Source organism: Nilaparvata lugens, chromosome 1 (genome assembly GCF_014356525.2).
Source record: "Nilaparvata lugens isolate BPH chromosome 1, ASM1435652v1, whole genome shotgun sequence".
Classification (NCBI taxonomy): domain Eukaryota; kingdom Metazoa; phylum Arthropoda; class Insecta; order Hemiptera; family Delphacidae; genus Nilaparvata; species Nilaparvata lugens.
The window spans coordinates 48837098-48857901 of NC_052504.1; the positions used below are offsets into that span (position 1 = coordinate 48837098).

A 20804-nucleotide genomic window follows, 5' to 3' on the forward strand; every position below is an offset into this window, starting at 1 on the left:
GAGAACAGATAGAGACCGCATAAAATAAATGCGTTTGAGGAAGAGAGTGACAATAAGGGATGAGAAAATATGTGTGTAACAAAGAGAAAGAGGTTATAATTTATTCAATTGATAGAAATACAGTTTTGTCTGTCTCATCTATTAAAACATTTAGTGAACGTTTTGTTGAAGTGTTACATCAAATAATATTCTTTTTTAAATGATCATATTAGATTAGAATATAATATGCTAATTAAATACTATTTCATCTCAACTAAAAGTATGATTAACTTTCAATGAGTTTTAGAGATATGAAAAAGAAAACAATTTGAACAATGATAATATTGTGTGACCATTAGTTCTTGGAAAAGATATCCAAAGATGGACAAGATATTTTCCATTAATATTCCACCGGAGTCAAGAGTATGAGTACAAATTAGATGAGTTTATTTATGCAGATCACAATATATTATATGCTGGATGGTACACTTAAATCATAAACTTATACACTAAAATAAAATTTCTATATAATACTATCACATATTGTTTTATCTTTTATAAAGAAATGGAGAGGGAAAGTATGTGTGTAAGAGAAAAAGAATGTAAGAGAAAAGGAAGGAGAGAGTAATTGCAAGATTTAAAAGAGAGTATAAAATACGTGATGAAGAGAACAATAAAAATATATGTGTGAGAGATAAAAGTGTGTGTAGAAGAGAATGAAGAAAAGAAGGAGTTAGTTTGTGAGACAGAGAGCCAGATAAGAAAAAAGAGAGAGAGAGATTGAGAAAGAGCCAAATAGCTACTGGGTGCTTCACCAGAATCCACACTCAGTAATCACACAGCCTCCCCCCCCCTTGTCGCTCACTATACAATTATACATTCAATATTTATTATCAGATAGATAACAGTCGAACGAAACGTTTCTACATTATAAACGACTGTCTTATCGCCTTTCGATGTTGGTTTCATCGGCGTATTTAACCAAAATTATTAATGAGATCGGCGCTGTTGAAAAATAATCACCCTCTACCGGTTGCTGTGTTGTGCGCAGAAGCACTGCGCATCCAGTGAATGATAATTGTCAGCGATAAATAATCATCGGCCAAACATTGTTTTTATCAGTGTGGTTTTATTCATTCATGTCCCACCACATAATGGATTCTTATATTTTTCCTTCTAATTACTGCATGATCGAAGATGGCATGATCGCACCTGGCTATTGAAATCAACTAAGACTATTTGACGGAGATTATCTCTGTGATATAAGTGATGCAAAGATGTTTCAGTAATCAAAATTAGTAGTTATATTAAAATATATGAAAAATGGAACATATATAACTGAAGTTTTTTTTCAAGTGATTTTTTGTGAGACAAGAGCCAATAATTTATTTTAACTGGATAAGTTGATTATTTGAAGCATTTCAATTTCATTGGCTCTAGTGTTACTGTAGTAGATCGACAGATCGATCAATGAATAAATCAAATAAATAATAATAATAATTGAACAACTCAATTGATTGAATATATATCTTCGAATCGAACGCAATTGATTGAACCAATCAGCCATAGAATCGATCAATTGATTGAATCAATCAATCAATCAGTCCAGTGGTACAGTAACCCCAACAGTAATATTAATTAAGTGGATAGCAGACTAGAGAAAATTGAAGCATCAGACGTTTTTACTTGTACTTTTGAAAGTAATAACTTCAAAATCATAGATCCTGAAAATTATAACATATTTACGAAAATTGAGTAACATGTAATGGCAACAAGCGGCTTTTCGCTGGGTAGAAGAGTCAGAAAGTAGTGGAGCATGGAATGATGATGAAAGTAATATACCATCTCTATCTCACAGACCTTAGTACCTAGAAACTATAATATTCACAAAAATTGGACTCGCATAATATGACAAGATATAATTTCGCTGGGTGAAGGACTCAAGAATGGAAAGAATAGAGAAGCTTGGAATGAGTTCTTTTCCTGTTGGAAGGGGTGGGATGAAAACTGGCGAAGGAAGGGGGTGGGGGCGAAGAACAATAGTGACAGACAAGAGGGGATGACTTGGAGAGTATGTTCAGGAAGCTGGGCGTGTATCATGAAGAAAAGAAAACTTTGTCATTTTTCAAGCTCACGCACACACGCACGCTCACTGGCAAGGGTTCCTCCTTCTACTTTCCTTCTCTTTCTCCTCCTCATCCTCCACGGCTTTTCGTCGCCAATCCACCCCATTTATATAGAATACATGTCCGGCATGTGACAAAATTTCCTCCCACTCTAAATTCAGCACCCCGGACCACAACATAATATATCAGTGAAATTCTGTTGCAGCTTGCTCCGTCCACTGTTACGTTCGCCCAATTTATTTATTACCGCAGCCTCTCCCAAAACGTCAAAATTAATCTTGTGCATTGGGTCGAAAAAACATTCTACTAAATAAGTAGTGCGCTTGTTATTCGGTTTGTTTGATTGATGATAACGCGCAATGCTGCAATTGAAATTAATTTGTAATTTGATTTAGCAATAACTACTCAATTGCTAGAAAGTTTGTGAATTGAATATGGCTATCAATACTTTCATGATTTACTTTATTTGATTCTAATGTGTAGAAGTAAAATATGTTGCAGCATTCAACTTCACATGCATAAATGTAATTCCACACTATAAGTATATTGTGAGTGATGACAATCAGTGATTGAATTGCTTACAGTGTGTTAATGCGGCTTCGATTCAAAAAGTTGACATGATTTGAAATGTGCAAAAGGAATGAGTTGAGGGATAATACAATAAATGCTATACGAAATAGCAATGGACTGGTGCAGGAACGGTAAACGAAGTTGCTAGCCTCGACTAGCCTAATAGAATTAATTAATCAGTTCTTTTATAAATGACCTCCCTCATCAAACGATATAACGTAATTTGAACGATTTAAAGAATGAGTTGATATTTTGTAATTTATGTAACATCTTCCAACGCAACCTTTAACTGAATATGATAAAATGTTACAGTATGGCTGCCATATTAGATTTCCATCTTATCTCCATAGTACAGTATTAAATAAGAATAATGTTCAGTAGAAGATACAACATAATTCATAATTATTATGTTTTATTCCATGATTCATAATTTTAATGAATTGTGTTTTGAGTAGCATTGAATAAATAAATAAATGTATCAAAAAATAAATGAATGAATAGATAGGTGGATAAATAAATACCTTGGGCTCATCCACTTCCTCAGCTACTGCAGGCAGATTGATGGAGTTCACCTTCTGAACGTACACATTGGCTGATTCGAAGTTCAACCTGGCTTTTTCCTCTTCTTCATGTCGTTCCAACAGACAAGGATAACAGATCTCTGAAAAATACAATTCGCATCAAACATAATAGAAATTTCTTTTGCCTAGTATATTTGAGAATTTTGCTCAAATTTTGAACGTTCGATGAGATTGTGAATTCAATGAGCTCAATGTTTCAAAGAATAAGCAATTTATTCTTGTGGACTGAGATTCAGGACCAACAAAAATATAATCTACAAACACTCTTCGTGTTCACCTTGGAAATAAATCAAATACTAAATAACTGACAACTGCAATGCGATTATTTTAATGTAGCAAAAATTGAATTGCTCACCTCAAAGAGTTGTCTACTTGAAAAATTAACCCACACGAATCACAAAGCGAAACAATATCATATACTCAAGACAAAAATCTTATATTCAACTACCGTATATTCTTTTGCTCAGTCATTCTCGATGTGGAATGTACTTTCAACATTATTTCAGAATAAAGACGCAGTACGCATTCACATAATGATGTTAATACATACAATTATGAATAAACTATCAATAAATGATGATCTATCTATTACAAATATTTATCAAATGAGCATTGTGCACAATAGAATACAATGAATAGACAATAATTTTTTTTTGGAAAATAATTAAGAATTGTTAAAAGTTGACTTCATGAAATAGAAGCTAAATATAAATTCATGCATCCTCAAATACTTGGAGCACACAAAGGCCCTGTTACAAGAACACGTATTGAATCTATCTACTGGACTATTTAAATCTACAGTATAAATCTATAGATTAAATAAGTGTCCGGCCGAAGAGTTTCATTGAATAGTTGCAGTCAAAGACAGTGATCTCCAGAGAAAAAGAGGATGGTTGCAATGGAAGAGTCTGTTAGGTGATAACTTAATACAGGATTCTTCAGTGTTGAGCTGTGGGGTAGGGGGTAGGTGTAGGGAGGAGGATGGCAGCATTGGGCAATTTGCTACAGCGCTAGCTCAAATTAGATAAGAGAAATGCCAAGACACCCTCACCCACCCTTAAATCGCCCAAGTCGGGGCTACCCACGTGCACATTAGCGCCCTCTCATCACAGCAACCCCCCCCCATAATAACCCCCGTACCCCTTGCCACAAAACTGGACAGCTCACTCCTTAGAAACCTCCCACCCCTTCCACCCTAGCCAACTGAACGGTTCCGCATCGCTTGATGGTTTATTGGTAAAGTGATTAAGGGTTAAATAATTTCTTTCCCGTTTTCCCAGCACCCTGGACCGAGTCCCATATCTTTCTCTGCCCGTCTAAACCCAAACTTTATCGCTGCTACCATGAAAAACTATCATTATCATCTTTATATTTTGAAAGTTTTCTATCATGAACATTGTTTCAATGTGCAGAAAGATGCACAGTAGAAAGAATTATTAATATGGATTTATTGCTTTGCAAAGAATATAAGAACCTTATTCACCATCTTAGAGTACATTATTTTAAATCATGTTCTACTAATTATAGAAAAATAAAATGTGATAATGCAAAATAGGAATAATTTCCAATTCAAATTGTTAATGTGGGACTAACTTCAATCATATTTAATAGTGAGTTCTAAGTGGAAAGTAATTCTTTGATCATAGTAAACAAACTTAGGCTATTTGTTGAATATTATTTCAGCCATAGGATATTCAAGAAAAAGTTTATTTGTTTGATGATCAATGTTTGATGATCAAATACAAAGCATTTTCAATGTTATAGATGTGTTGAAAAAAGCACTTTCAACTTTCCAGACTTCTTTATTTATTTATTCATTTATACAAAAAGTACATCATCAAAATTATAGGAAGAGGAAAAATAAGGTAACATTGTGCTATTCCTCTCCCAAATTTAGATAACATATAGTCTGAAATAGGTTTGAAGTTCTTCAATTTAAAAAATTTTCAGTCCTCAAATATTTTCACAAAGTAGATTTTCAAATTTAGATGCTTCAAAACTAAACATAGAAAAAATATTTCACATTATTATAACTAAATAGGAAATATTCACATATTAAAAATATAATTTTTAAGAATTACCGGAAAGCAGATTATGTTATTAATTGATTATTCAGCAACTATGACAAATGTCATGAAGTCAAGTCAACTGCAAACTTCAAATAAAAATCATGGGGGTTTTCAATGTAACTTTAATCGTTGTTATTGAAGCCCCTAACTATGTATGAATATCACAATAGTAAGGTCAAGGGAAACCAGAGTATTTCACAAACGCTACATCCCCAAAATTTATCAGCTTTTGTCCAGTGCCTACACTTACTACACTTACACGCTTTCCCTTATAAACGTCGAGTGTTTCCACTCAAGGTATGACTTGTCGAGAAGAGCAAGCAGCCCTACGTGACAAGAGGTCCAGTACCGGAAGATATCCAATTAGAGACTGAAGGGAAGGAATATGGGGGAAAGGGGGGCGAAAGAGGGGATCAGAAGTGGAAGTAGGCCAGATCTTGACCGCCGACTGGCCAACTTGTCCCCAACATTTAATCTTTGTCGGGTTAGGAGAAGGGGGAAAGGGGAAGGATCTCATCGCGTGTGATTAATCCCCGTTCGCCAGAGTTTGTCTTCTTAGGGGATGATGAAATGGCGCGCGAAAAAAAAGCGGGGAGAGGAGTGGGTTCTCATCCCTCTAGCTTGCCGGTAATTGGTTTTTACAAAATGCCTCACCATCGCCGCAGAGAGCCTCAGCTGCGTGGCATCACCTGACGACTCACAACGGGTGCCTTGGGCCCTCAACTAATATACAAGACAGCAATGCTTGGGAACTGTTCACTAAATCACACTATTTACAATTTTTAAAGAATTTTGATAAAAAGACACTCTGGTCAGAGGATCTGATTGCAATGAATGAAAATCTGATGAAAAAATGCCACATTTTGTCTTAGTCTAAACAGTTTTATACTGTTGTAAACCTGCTCAAGTTCTAATGCTTAAGAAAAGTTCACTAGTTTTGTTGAATAAATTAAACTGTAGTAGAGTTTGAGAATATTATTGCTTCAACTTGATAAACATTGTAAATTGAGTTGAGCCTATGTTTAATTCTAAAAAATGCAACAATATGACTATTTCACTAGATGTGTTGAGTAAATCGAGTTGTAGGTTGTAATGATGTTTAGACTATATTATTGAAAATGGTAACTTGGAGTTATTGATCGAGCGAAGTGAGGTATAAGATTCAAGTCGACGGTTTTGCATTTCTCTTTATATGTGTTTTGTTTATATTTATGTTCCGCATTTACAGTGAAACGCAGCAATAGATTTTCATGAAATCTGACCGGTATGTTCCTTTTTTAATTTCGCGTCGACATACACATAAGGTTTTTTGAAATTTTGCATTTTAAGGATAATTCAAAAGGAAAAGGAGTCTCCTTTAAACGCCAATATTACCATGAAAATCAGACTACAGAATTATTCATCATAAATCAGCTGTCGAGAGGTTTATAAATTGCATGCAATGACGCATACAATTTATATCTCAATGTAACTTGTTAAAAAATCGAGTTGTATTGTCGTATTGACTATTAATTGCAAGCGATGAGGCATGCAATTGATAACTCGCAGTAGTATTAATAATAAATTTTCTCCCAACTTTAATCTGCTTTAAACTCGGTAGCATAGTTGTTTACAAAGAATTATTGTCGATACAACAGCCCAAACAGCCATTAATTGCTTACAAACCGATATGCCATCAAGCACTGCCGTTAATGATTTGGAAATTATTCAAAATAAGCTATTGAGGTATCTTTATTTCAAAAAGTATAATACAGTTTGTCCAATAGTTTTTTCCACTGAAACTTCGACGTCAAAAAATTTTAGTCCAAAAATTAAAAACCAGAAGATCCATTAGAGTATTAATGTTATATGAAATTCTAAATAATATCTCGTATATTCAGGCCAAATTCCATCAATTTGTAAAATTTCTATGTTCCATGGAATAGGATAAGACTTAATAAGCTATTTCAAATACCGTTTGTCACAAGGTCTATAAATACAGGTCATGACACAGTCCCGTGATCCATTGCAAAATCGCCATTTTATGGTGTTCTAGTTCACCAATTTTCTAATTTATTAGCTGTTATCATATTATAGATTGAACAACATGATGTGTTATTTTTTTATATTGTTCAAGGAATATTGCTTGGCTTTGAATTGTAAAATAAATTCTTCCGACAGAATAATATTTAGATTCCAACTAGGAACTGAATTGTTGATTTTCAGATTTAATTAATTGGGAACTTTAAACTATTTTTGAGGTTAGCCTTTTGTCCCAATGCCTTGTGAATCATAACAAGTTACAAGAATAAGAACACTTTTTAATAAAAAAAATGAATTATTGAGCCATTTATTATTGAAATTTCATTATTAAAAATCGATAACCTGAATTTACATATCATCTGAACAAGAATATTGTTTTTAAAAAGCATAATGCATGATTTTGTTATGAGCAGATTGGAATTTCAAATGTACCGCCATTAAGACCCCACATAATGGCCGCTCCATAAGGAACACGAGTGTCATGACCTGTATTTAAAGACCTTGGTTTGTCAGAACCGCTATCGATTACATCTATGTTAAATCTAAGGTTTTGATTGAAAAAGACACCCACATCCTGTAGCAAGAATCCATAAAGATTCAATACTCAATGAAGATTCAATAATTTTTGACCTCAAATTACAGGTTATATCGGAATAAAATTGTGTCTGAATGTCTTTATCCATTTACAGGCAACAAACACACATTTTTCGTTTTGCACCCCAATTGCAGAGAGCAATGTAAGGCGGCCGGCTATATTTAATATTCCCTGTGCGATTTCTGTTTACATTAAAGGAATGGCCGTTTGTAGGGTGAAAGTGGGTCGGGTCGGTTACAATGCTCAAAAGACCCTCTCTGTTACCTTTGGAGGATTAAACGCCGCAACGCCCGAGGGGAATGACTTTTTGTTGTTGGCAGTATCGCTTCGCTCGCCGGCTGCGGTCGTTGGTCGCCCGTCTTGTGTCGTGCCGAGCAATACTATGAATTTCAATCCCAAATTAATTTCGTCCAATGCTTGCTTGGGTAGGAGGGGTGGGGAAGAAACCCCTCGCGACGTAGGAGTGGATTGTTGCAAGAAGCGCGGTAAGAAAATTTGGTTGGTTTGAGAAGGGGTTGGACAACAAGACGACGTCTGTAGGAGACCTTCTCCTCCTCATATTAATACGTTTGGTTGTCAAGTCACGTGACCAAACTGGATTAACTTTTGATAAAACGGTGAACAGCGGCCAGTAGATACCCCGTAGGGGGGAAGGGTGGAGGGGGGACCAACATGGTGGCGCTAAATCATCACACATTATTCGCCGCGCACGTTGCTCATAATTCGTGCCTAATGGAGAGTTCGGTGCCCGTTCATTAGTCAATGGTAAATTCAATTAGAGATAACCCAACCTTAGTGTTACTCTTCGTCTTCTCCATTTCCACGACCATGTCTTTCTTTCCACCCACTTCACCCACTACATAATTAAAAGCTCTAACCTCCCCACCCTTCTCAACAGGGGTATCTTTTGAATTATTGTCTTGGACAACAACCCTCGGCTGTCTTGTGACCGTTGGTCACTTTACTGACCGCAGCAAATGCCGAGATCCCCTGCAGACAAGCGGTTTACGAGCCGTCATTGCTTGTTATAGTGATTGTTGTGTTCCCCCGAGCGTTCAAGCGCTCATTCCACTCGCAAATATTCTGTGATTTAATCTGACAAGGTTAATAGGGCACTTACGCTAACTAACTATCAGAAGCTCTCGGCTTCTCGCTTACCAGCAAAGTTAGAGATTGAATTGTAGATAACTTCACGATTGAATATAAGTCATAACTACTATAGCTTATCAGTTCAAAAGTTGGTTTTAAAAAATCGCTTGAACTTTTGAATTAATGAAACTATTCAATGAAATTTTAAGATAAAAAATTCATAGAAATCTACAAACGACACTTATTAGTTATAACTATTTAAAAAGTTGAACGAAAAAAGTATTGAACTTAGAACAGTAGAGAATTGATAAGACATTGAATTGGGCATCTATGATTTGTTATCAGTTTTTGTATTTGTGAAAAAAGTATTTACGAACACAGAATAGAATTTTTATACTATCCTTCTTTGTGCTATGAACAAAGACAGCTTGAGTCCAAACAAAAGATGACAAAAGCTAAATATTGTAAGTCGATAAACTGACAAACAATTAGTTGACCAAGTACTATGTGAGATAACCTATTTAAAAAACAGATGAGTAATTTTTGTACGTAAAATCAAGAAGTGCTTTTGGAAAGGTAATAAATTACAAAATCTCAGTAAAAAATATCAATCGAGAAAAAATTGAAGTAAACATTGGAATTTATGCCAGTGTAATAAATAATTAAAATCTAATTGTAAGCAGTATAGGTAAATTATTTAATTCTAGAATAAATTAGCACTTCTCGTATGAGAAGTGGTATGCTTTGGATGCGGCATCTATCTTCAGAGCAGTGGCCACACAACTTTCTTCCCACTTGTTGGGGGAAAAGGAGGAAAAGCTGAGCTTGTTTATAAGACGAATAGTGCATTTTATAATACGGCACAAGGAAATGGGATAGAAGAGCGAAAGGGGACTGGAACAATTTGTCCAATAAGAAGGCATTTGTATACAGAAGTTGGGAGTTCGTCTCTTTTATTGTTGTTGCTGATGGAATGGCACTTAAGGGTCCAATCACACCACATTTCTACGATTGTTGTTCGACACTTTCGGCCCCCAACTGCCATCTAAAAACCCAACACACTTCACACCACACTCTGTACAAGTCACATCCATCGACACCATCTCACAATTCACAGATTATAAACTTATAAGGCACTCACACACTCCGTCCGTAACCAAACTCTCTGGTAAACAAATCATTCCTAAGGGACCATATCAGCGAGAATTCATCACTTGACAGGAGATTCTTATCTGTGCTACAAGGAAATTATAAGCTACCAGCTCAAGCTACAAGGAAACCTGAATGTCAATAAATGCATTGAAAGAGTTATGGATTAGGGTAAAAGTTATGATGGGAGTGTCATCATGCACGATACTACCAGATAAGAGTTGAATTGAATAATTGCCTTTATTAAGGGCGGAGTTGGTACTCCTTAGTTGAGTAGAGTTTTCTATAATAGGCAGCAAGCATATGGAGGTGAGTTATAGTAAATCTATGTCAATAGGATCAGAAACCCCCAATCAATAAATCAATGAGAGAGTAATATACTTGGGTATCAATAATTGATACCATTTTATCATTGATTATCATTTTCATTGGATTCGTGTCTTTAATTATTATATTTAATCGATTATCAAATCTATTCCTGAAAAAACAACTCCTTGAAGTTGTTTGACCAAGTTATTAGGAGCAGAATGGGATTCTAAGCAACTACAGTAATTCAAAAAATTAAATAATAAATTAGTCTGGTGTACTATCTTAACTGGCAGTTTGAAGATAATTGAGCATGCTACGAAACAGTCACTCGACAATGACAAAAGATAACTCTCCTAGAGGATGAAGCAGGAAGCATTACTCTTAGAGAATGAGCAGCTCCCAGGGATGCTCACAAATTATGCGGACAAAGCACGTTAGTGCATGATTTGGATAAACGATGCGCCGATTAATTCAAAAGCGTGATGGTTTTGGTAGGTACTATTGTGAGATTCACTGTCAGTATTCCCTATAAGTAATAATTACGTTCCCCATGCAACCTATGCTGGCGGTTTAAAGTGAATCTTGCTACAGTAGAGTACAGTGTGATTTTGTCAGAATTTCTGCTGTATAACATCCATGCTCCCAATGCTGACGGTTTGAAGTGAATGTGAGGCTAGCACCTTGGGCCGTGGACAATTTGATCCGTCAAGCCAAGGTGTCGCCTGTTAATGAAGGAGCATTAGTCTGAGAGGCTCGATTTGCATGAGAATAACATTTAAAACAGAAACCGCCGCCAGAAAAGGGCGGAGAAAGAGGGAGAATGAGGAAGAGGAAGGAAGGAAGGAGGCAAAAAGCTGAGGACGCCTCCAGACGCCCTTTTGTCTCCCTTCACTCAGGGCACTGCACCTGACTGCACTTCTTGCATCTAACAGCCCATTCAAAAATCTGTGGACAATCCTAAAACAGCACACTACCATCCTTCGGATTTTATCGGTAATTTAAACCTGAGATGTAACACAATTATAATAAATGCATGTAAATCAACTACACTTAATAGTAGATTACTGTTAAACTCAGACTGTACATGTGACCCTTTGTTTATATGTTGATCGTGATTTAGATGGAAGGATAACAATATATTATTAATAACAAAATGAACTTACCAGGATCTGTTTCAAATTTTCCATCTCCGTTTGGCCTATACTCAATAGTCGCATCGTGAGAATAAAAGTTTTTGAGAGTATCCCACTCATTCTCTTTCAAAATGCATAACCTGAAACAGAAAAATATATCTATTATTCAATGTTTATTGTGAACGCCGAGTTCAATAAAAATTTATTATAAGATAAATCTAAATCAAATCAACAAAAAAAATCAGTTACGGACTCGTCTGGGAGAATTTGTCAGAATTCAGTGTAATTTGCCATTTCAAATGGTTCGATCTGCATTAAAATTGTTGAAGCCATGACAGAGCACCCGGGAAAATTCGGCAATAAACGCTCGGAGAACAATTAGCGTAAATCATTGAACTGGATAAGGAATAACGGTCATTATTTATCCTCCCATTTTTGTCGGTTTATCCAAAACTACAATAGTCAAAAGTCGTTCAACAACATGAACTAGAAGGATGTTGACTTGGAAGAGCTGTGGTTTTCTTTGTAATGGTTCACTAAAAAATCATTTTTCACAGAAATAATGACATTTTTTAATTATAGAAGATTTCAAATTGAATTATTAAAACAGTTTTTTGAGGATGAACACCTCTAGTGGTGTTGAGATCAGAGTTATAAACTAATAAAAATATTTCAATAGTTATGATAATTTTAGATATGATTAATGTGGTATGGTTGGAAAAACAATTTATAATTCAATAATCTTTATAATATAATTGAATTCATGTTTATCTATGATATATATTTAAGATTGTTAAATATAATATATATTCTAAGAATTATCAGCAGAAACGTTTAGCTAGTCAATAAACTTAAATGATATGATTTTCCAGTTCAATGATTTTTTATTATTGAACTAGACAGTATAATTCAAAATAATGACATGGCTATCGATAATAGATTAAACGGTCTTTGCCCAACACGTCTTGTCGAGGACTGAATCGATTAATGATTAATTCATACAGTATATCGTACATTGATGACTGATTCGCCAATCATCCTACATTCGGAAATAGGATTATAGAAAATGATTCTTTAAACAGAATGTATGGTTATTTTGAATCATCGATGATACGTTAAAACACCCCTAAACACATCATTCAATAATTAATCTTTATTGAACATGGAAATAAAAACAGTGGTTGGTAGGCTTGTAAATTCTGTAGCTGTAGATCGAACATGGAACACAGGGTCGACAATTTTTATTTACACTCGAAAAAATGAAGTTTTTCTTGTCGAACTGCATGTAGGTGTATAGAAGAGCAGCTGTTGTAGGTTCAACATGGCGGGGAGAGAATTGGTTGTGTCGTGTAATTGAACTCGCCAACATCGGTCAAAATTGATTACTGCGAAGTTTGGGTGGGAGAGTTGAGGCTTCACTGTCAGCATAGGTTGAAAGGGAATCATTGGTGTTCTGTATAAGAAATACTGGCAGTTGAAAGTGAATCTTACCATAGTATATTTGTGCTGATCGTTATTTCGGATTAGTCGGAATTAAGAATGGGAAGAGATCGGGCAATTCTGTGGCGAATGTCGAGTGTAGCGCGTGCGTGCCTTATTAGCATCTCGCTAATAGCTTATTAATTGTCAATATGGCGCTGGGGGCGGTGAGAGAGGGAGAGAGAGAGACAATCGCGCTCGTTGGTCCGAGGTGACAAAAAGCGTACACTCGAGCCGCGACAAGTACCGATCTGCATAATGACTACCCCTGTACACGCAGTAAATCACTTTTAATAAGATGTACCACACCTAATTACCATATCGTTCAATGGCATCCTCCCCTTAACCACCCCCCTCCCCAGCGACAATCCAAGAAGTGAGCAATATTTATTCAAAAAGAGAACAGCACATCCCTCCAAGATTCACTTTTAATATTTCTGCGTCTCTTAAACACCACTCTGTTGTCGCTCTCTATCGCTCACATCATCACTCTCTCTCACACACAAACACTCTCTCTCACTATCTGTCCTTTTATCTAACTCTGTCTCTCTGGGTTACTCTCACTTGAATTCTTGTGCATTGCTCTCGCCGTTTTCTGTAGTTGATAATGCTCGTTCACTCACTCCAATCCTCACTACTTATGCATTATTCAAAATTATCCAAGACCCCCCTGAAGTACTCATCTTAAGATAGGAACTACGACGCACCTTCATCTTCACCTTCAATTACCAGCAAGCATCCCACTTTGCTGTTCATGATTGCCCTATTATTATTCTCAGACATCATTGATTGTAATGATACTAGTGCGGGCCAAAATATATGGTTAATTTGGAACAGGACCTGGTGATCTCTTATTCTATACGGTTGTGATCTGATTGTAATTTGACTTAATTGACAGCTGAAAATTCAAGTGATCTATGAATTATAAAAGAATATTTGATGATGACCAATATTGTTTTGTACTATTCCGAAATCCGAACAACGCAGATGAAGTACTAGTGATCTAGTGAGTGTTACAACATCTTTATAAAACATTAGAATTCAGATGATTCTGGCAGTCCTTCACTAGTAGTCCTTTACCAGTAGCACAGAACAGCATGCTCTTTCATCTGGGCCAGAAGACTTTCAATTAGATTACCTCATAATTTCTGTAGACAACATTTCCAATAAACCATCCTACTACCTTTTTATAAATATTCTAAGATGTCATACAAGTGAACCAATCACAGTATAGTCCCAAGTATTAAGACAAGAACCTTCTTAAAACAAGGTTCTTAAGACAAGAACCTTCCGCGGGGAAGTCGAATGAAACTGAAAATAATAGAATGCTTGAAATTCAAGACGTAACACCAGAGACAACTGATACAAGCTATATTTTCTTACTGATACGCTATATTTTCTCTATAGTAACATGCACATTGAAAACTTTAAGTTTATGCAATTTAGTTTTCTAAGCAATTATGAGTCATAATTGTTGTAAATAGAATAAATGGATAGAATGTTGCTGTAATATAACAGGCCAACAGGTCAGCACACGCGGCAAAGTGGTTATCTATTCTAGAGTATGATATAGCGGTATAATACATCTATTGAAAAATGAAATGATTGATTGAGTGTTTTATTTATGTAGATTACAATATATACTGGCTTATACACTTGTATACAATAGCTTACAATGCAGCAAAGTTTTAGATATAATTCAATTTTAGATATATTAGAGTTTTCATAATATAATGTAAAATAATAATTATTGAACTGTACATGATATGAAAAAAGAAACAATTTGGAATTACTGTAGATAATAAGTATAAATAGTATAGTAAGTATCGATAAGAGAGTAGCCTATGTCTATTCTGAATCTGCAGTGTGGGAAACTACTGTTACTGATCGAAGCTAATTTATATTTGATCAAGGTATGTTACATAGCATTTGATGAATGATTTGTGTACATTTATATACATAAATAAACGAAATGAAAATTTGGTACTTATAAATCGAATAATTCATGATCTGAAGTTTGTTTCCAAACAATTTCTAGCAGGCTGCACACTGCAAATGAAGAATGAATAAAAAAGCAAGTGTTACACAGACGATAAGTGGGAGGAGCCACAGTGGGATTTACAGACAGTCATCATTGCTTACAGCACCAACGTCTCCTATTCACCCAATGCTGACTGTTTCAAGTGAATCTGGTCATAGAGCCGATCCGACAACACGATAACATCTCGTTGAGCTTCTTCAGCAGCTTACAGCAGTATTTCATTTCAACGATAAATAAATCCTTTCCACCCACTTCCTGGTGGCTCAGACTTCACAGCTCCTTCCTCTCTGTCGGCTTTCTCATTCTCTTTCTCTCGTTTTTACTGTCTTTCTCCTTTCCTCAGACTTTTATTTCACTACCTCTCAACAATTAACATTGACTTACAAGCGTATTAATAGGAAGAGCATTTAGCATAGTACTATAGAATAAAAAGAAAATAGAAATCTAAGTACTCTTTTTAAAATTGTTCAGTCACAACATGTTTCCGCTATATGATGCTATTCATATTATAGAATAATGTTACTTAGATCCAACCAGGAGTATAACAAATATATATATTCGGTACATATTTGATTTGATTGTATTGTAAAATTAAAATCATTGTAATGTTTTTATGTAATGTTATTTTGGTAAATATATTATTGACCGAGGTCTAAGATTCAAGTCGACGGTTTGGCATTTCTCTTAATGTTTAAATGTTTATATGTTGCGCATTTACGGCGAAACGCGGTAATAGATTTTCATGAAATTTGAAAGGTATGTTCCTTTTTAAATTGCGCGTCGACGTATATACAAGGTTTTTGGAAATTTTGCATTTCAAGGATAATATAAAAGGAAAAAGGAGCCTCCTTCAAACGCCAATATTAGAGTAAAAATCAGACTATAGAATTATTCATCATAAATCAGCTGTCTAGTGGACTATAATACTACCCGTTCAAAAACATCGAACATCTTGAAAATGTATATTTCCATCAACGTTGTAGACAGGTGCAGCCAGACCTGATAACAGCGCTCACACTCACATTCCGGGACGACACGTCACGGTACGATAGAACAAAAAGCACTATGTTTATTTAGGATTTTTTCTACACATTTCAAATTGATAAATTATTTATCAATTTTTGAGAAAACATAGCAACAGGTCAATGTAACTTACTGAGCGCGAGGTCTACTGTTCACAGAACTACTAGTAAATTGCATGCCATGACACATGCGATTCAATATCTCAATGTAACTTGGTAAAAAATCAACTGCTGTGTAGACTATAAATGAAATTGGATGCCTCATTGAATGCAATTTTTACTTTCCTTGCCCTATTACCATAGGTAAGGAAAGTATTGCTTTCCGAAAAAAGGTACCCCAATTTCTAAATTTCTATACGTGTCAAGGAAGGTCCCCTGAGTCCAAAAAAGTGGGTTTTGGGTATTGGTGTGTGTGTGTGTGTGTGTGTGTGTGTGTGTGTGTGTGTGTGTGTGTGTGTGTGTGTGTGTGTGTGTGTGTGTGTGTGTATGTGCGTCTGTGTACTCGATATCTCTTGTCCGAATTAATGGAATGACTTGAAATTTGGAACTTAAGATCCTTACAATAGGAGGATCCGACACGAACAATTTCGATCTAATGCAATTCAAGATGGCGAATAAAATAGCGAAAATGTTGTCAAAAACAAGCTTTTTCGCGATTTTCTCGAAAACGGCTCCAACGATTTTGATCAAATTTATACCTAAAATAGTCATTGATAAGTTCTATCAGCTGCCACAAGTCCCATATCTGTAAAAATTCCAGATGCTCCGCCCCATCTACGCAAAGCTTGATTTTAGATTCCAAATTACCAGCCTTCATATACAATTTAAACAAAAAATTTCAGGTGGAAAAGATTTAGAATGAAAATCTCTACAATTAATGTCCAGTAGCATTTTCACGTAAAATTGAAAATAAGCTGGAAATTTGAGAAATTGTGATTATTCAGTTGCAAACTGTTGGCAACTTTTGATTCTATTAAATCATTTACTATGAAGAGATAGCAGACCTCGTGTGTCTCCAGCGTTATTGTCCTGTCACCAGCTGGCTTGGATCTTTGAATAGTATACTTGAGATACGCGTGAACACTAGCGTCAGGTGATAAATTTTCATAACGGCAAGAAAAGTTGTGTGAGTGCGCCACACCAGATTTTTATTCACTAATATTTTTAATAACGCATGCAATTAATAACTAAAATAACATAGTACTGTATTGTCTCTCGAACTTTCCCTGCTTTGAACTCGGGCTGTCCTATTGCTAGTATGTCTTGAAGGAGATTCGCTTTTGATACACTAACCCGAACAGCCATTAGCCGTTTTCACACCGATATCTCGCCGACACGACATACAGACAGGATTTACTCTGATGGACAGTATAAGAGGAGGCTGCGGTTTATAACTGCGCGAGGTCTACTGTTCACAGAACTACTAGTATTTTTAGTTTATAGGTGATATTATGATTTTGAAAACATTGAATATCATATATGAAGTTTCGAGGAAACTAACAGCGATTATTGGGATGTCAAATACTGCAATTTTTTATATAATAAAGGAAAGAATTGGCTTATAAACTTACGGGATACAAAATTCACGAATGACTCTTCATTACGTCTGAAGTACTTGACTGATTAAATTGAAATTTTGCATATAGATTCTTAATTTACCGAGGATGGTTATGAATCTATTTTTAACTCAAGTTTTCAGTTTGTCAAGTTTTTAAATAGACCCTTGCGGAGCACGGGTTACTTGCTAATAATAGATAACTTGTTACTTGCAACTAGTTCTGTCTGCCGGCTCATTTTAAAACAAAAATTACAAAAAAATACCATGTTAATGTCAAATGGTTTAAAACCCTGCATGGCTATCAAAATGAATACATAGGAAAATATTTCAACAGCAATTAACTTGAAAATAGTTTCATGTACACGCCATGGGACAATAATACTACAATAAGAGAGGTCTGCTTTCTTTTTCTATTGATTATGGATGCTCGGATGAAAAAAGATCACAATAAAGTGGGATTGGCTATTAGTAAGCACGCATGTTTACTGGCGCCGGTTTACTATGCTACCGGTTGATAATGAAGTCGTGAAAAAGGTGCACAGAAGATGAATTTTAAAATTTGCTGAGAGAGTAAAGCACGCCTAATCAACACCACGCATCAACTCATTAAAACCAAAGTTTAATACAGTTCTATGTTGAGATTCACTCTATATTGACAGCATTCTTAATAGATAACATCAATGCTTCACATCCAACAAATGCTGAAAGTTTTAAATGAATCTCGCGATAGTTCATGAACGAAGAATGATCTAGATGCAGGCGCAAAGAACGAGCAATAAACTTTTTAATGAGTCTGTTAAAGCGAAGCAATAAATATAAGTAATGAAATAGCCGCCAACTCCAGTCGATGACGACTAGCAAGTGCTAATCCTGACAAAGTGAGTCGAGAAAATCGGCTGATTGACGAGAAGAAGACAGAAACGAGAAGCACAAGGAGCAGATCGTGGGATAAAGAGTAGCCTAAACATACTGATTTAAGAAAAGTAACACAAGACAAAAATAGGCTACAGATATACAGAGCATAATTTATTACAAGCATTTGTAATGTAAACAAGAACAAATCACGTAAAGCACAAGAGAATTATTCGTGGGGTGAAGAGTAAATCGCTGAAAAACGAGAGTTAACGTTGAATGTGCAAAAAAACTGGAATGAGTTAAATTGGGGTTACTTGAAACGTATCATCTTTAAATTTTATTTTATTATTCTTCAAGCATTAGTTTTCCAAAAAGCCATCAGTAATTTGCATTCGAGCCAACAAGAAAATTCAAAACTTAATCTTAAAAATCGTAGAAAATCTTAGTAAGTACTGACAACAAACTATGCTAGAACCACTGTGAGAAGCTACAGAACTCTAACGTTTTTAGCTTATATCTTTGTCGCTTAGTAATTCAAATTCAATTTTATTATTTTGCCAATATTATAATAAATATTGATACAATAAATGACAATATTGTCAAAATTTGATCAAAATTATTAAATTTCTTTATATACACATAAATGGAATTTTGTTAACCCAATTTTAACAAAATGATGCCTACAATGCTATCTTTACTATAATTCTGAGCATATTTGGGGCTTGAAAATCACTGTTTTCGGCAGTTATTTGAACATCCCTTATTTGAAAAAATGACTGAGTAGAGGAATAAAAAAAGCAGAGGGGAGGATTGAAAACTAGAAAACTAAAACACGTGTTATATTCCTGTGCATACTTGGCGCTTAAAAATCCTTGTTTTCGGAAGTTATTGCATGTAGCTAACACAATCCAGTCTTCAAAAATATGTGTGAGAAGAGAGAAAGGAGAAGAGTAGAGAAAACAATAATTTAGAAAACAGAACACGGGTCGAAACTAATGGGAGTTGTATGGAGGTAGAAAAAGATAAAAATCATGGGGAAAAAAGACAAGGATAGCAAACAGAAGAGCAAAGTTGTAAATCGCGTCCGTTCGCTAATAACCAATCGGCGCGAAGTTAATTTGCAAGTTAAACAAGTGCCAGGCATTTTGTCACACTTGTGAGATCTGCGGCATTCGATACGATAAGTTATTATCGTCCATGCACTCATTAGAAGGCTGCAGAACACATGAGAAGACTGGAGCTGGAGCCTGGAGCCTGAGTACAGTTCACAGCATACCTTTCTGCACAAATGCGTACCAAGCCATCAGGTCTGGAATTCTGCATCACGTCTGGAAGGCGAGCCACCTGATTAAACTCAAAATGAATCGCCCCCCATTAATTAACTTTGCAACTTTCAAGTAATTAAAACAAAGCGCCCTTTTCCACTACATGCCACTCACTACACTGACATTCACTTCAAACTGTCAGCATTGGGTGAATGGAAAGCGTTGGTAAAATATGAAAGGAATGCTGATAGTAAAAAGTGACTGCCACTACAATTCACAAGGACCAACCACATTGATAAGTTATCGAAGCGCGAGCAGCGAGCAGCGAGCAGAGATCGGTGGAGCGACACCGTTTTTGCAACATCACTTTCACACAAAAAGCCCACACACCAACACTGTTTGTTCGTTCACGAAGAGACACTGTACAGTCAACAGCTAATGCTAATCAAACTTACAATACACTGAAGAGAAAATTGTCAATGTACTAGTGAAGGTGATATTGTTCAACTTATTACAGTCTACCAGTGTACAGTGTCAACCAGAGATCAATGAGTAGATTTATGAAATAACTAAAGAGTGTAACAACCGAGACCAGGACCTCGATATTTTAAAATGTGTGGTTGTAACAACTTAGTTCTATAACAAAGTCTTGTTATTCGATACATATGTCCTGAGTTTCTACAAATCGAGAATAATTCTACTAATGGTGATATCCTACATCTTGAATTTTTCAACTGCCTGAGTACAGTGTGAAAGTCAAGCTTTTATTTGAGGTAGATATCCTTACTGAATAGAATTACTTGAATGTTAACAGCCAATTATTTATCAAATAATATCAGAAAGCTAATTTTTTATATATATTCTCATTACGTAAAATAAGGTTTGTTTTGAAAAATAAAATGGAATAATTTCAACCTGATTAAGTGCCCAATGTGTCGTAGCATAAGAGTAATACCTGGATG

General features: G+C 35.4%; 1 protein-coding gene across 1 annotated transcript in view; it reads right to left on the bottom strand.

The window, feature by feature from the left end:
- The window catches only part of LOC111058345 (ubiquitin carboxyl-terminal hydrolase 48), a 142022-nt gene that overhangs the window by 47523 nt on the left and 73695 nt on the right, over positions 1–20804 (bottom strand). The window contains exons 15-16 of the mRNA XM_039435540.1: positions 11653–11762; positions 3197–3336 (exon numbers count right to left, since the gene is read on the bottom strand). Coding sequence (XP_039291474.1) covers positions 3197–3336; positions 11653–11762 — 250 coding nt within the window. The remainder of the gene's footprint in view (positions 1–3196; positions 3337–11652; positions 11763–20804) is intronic.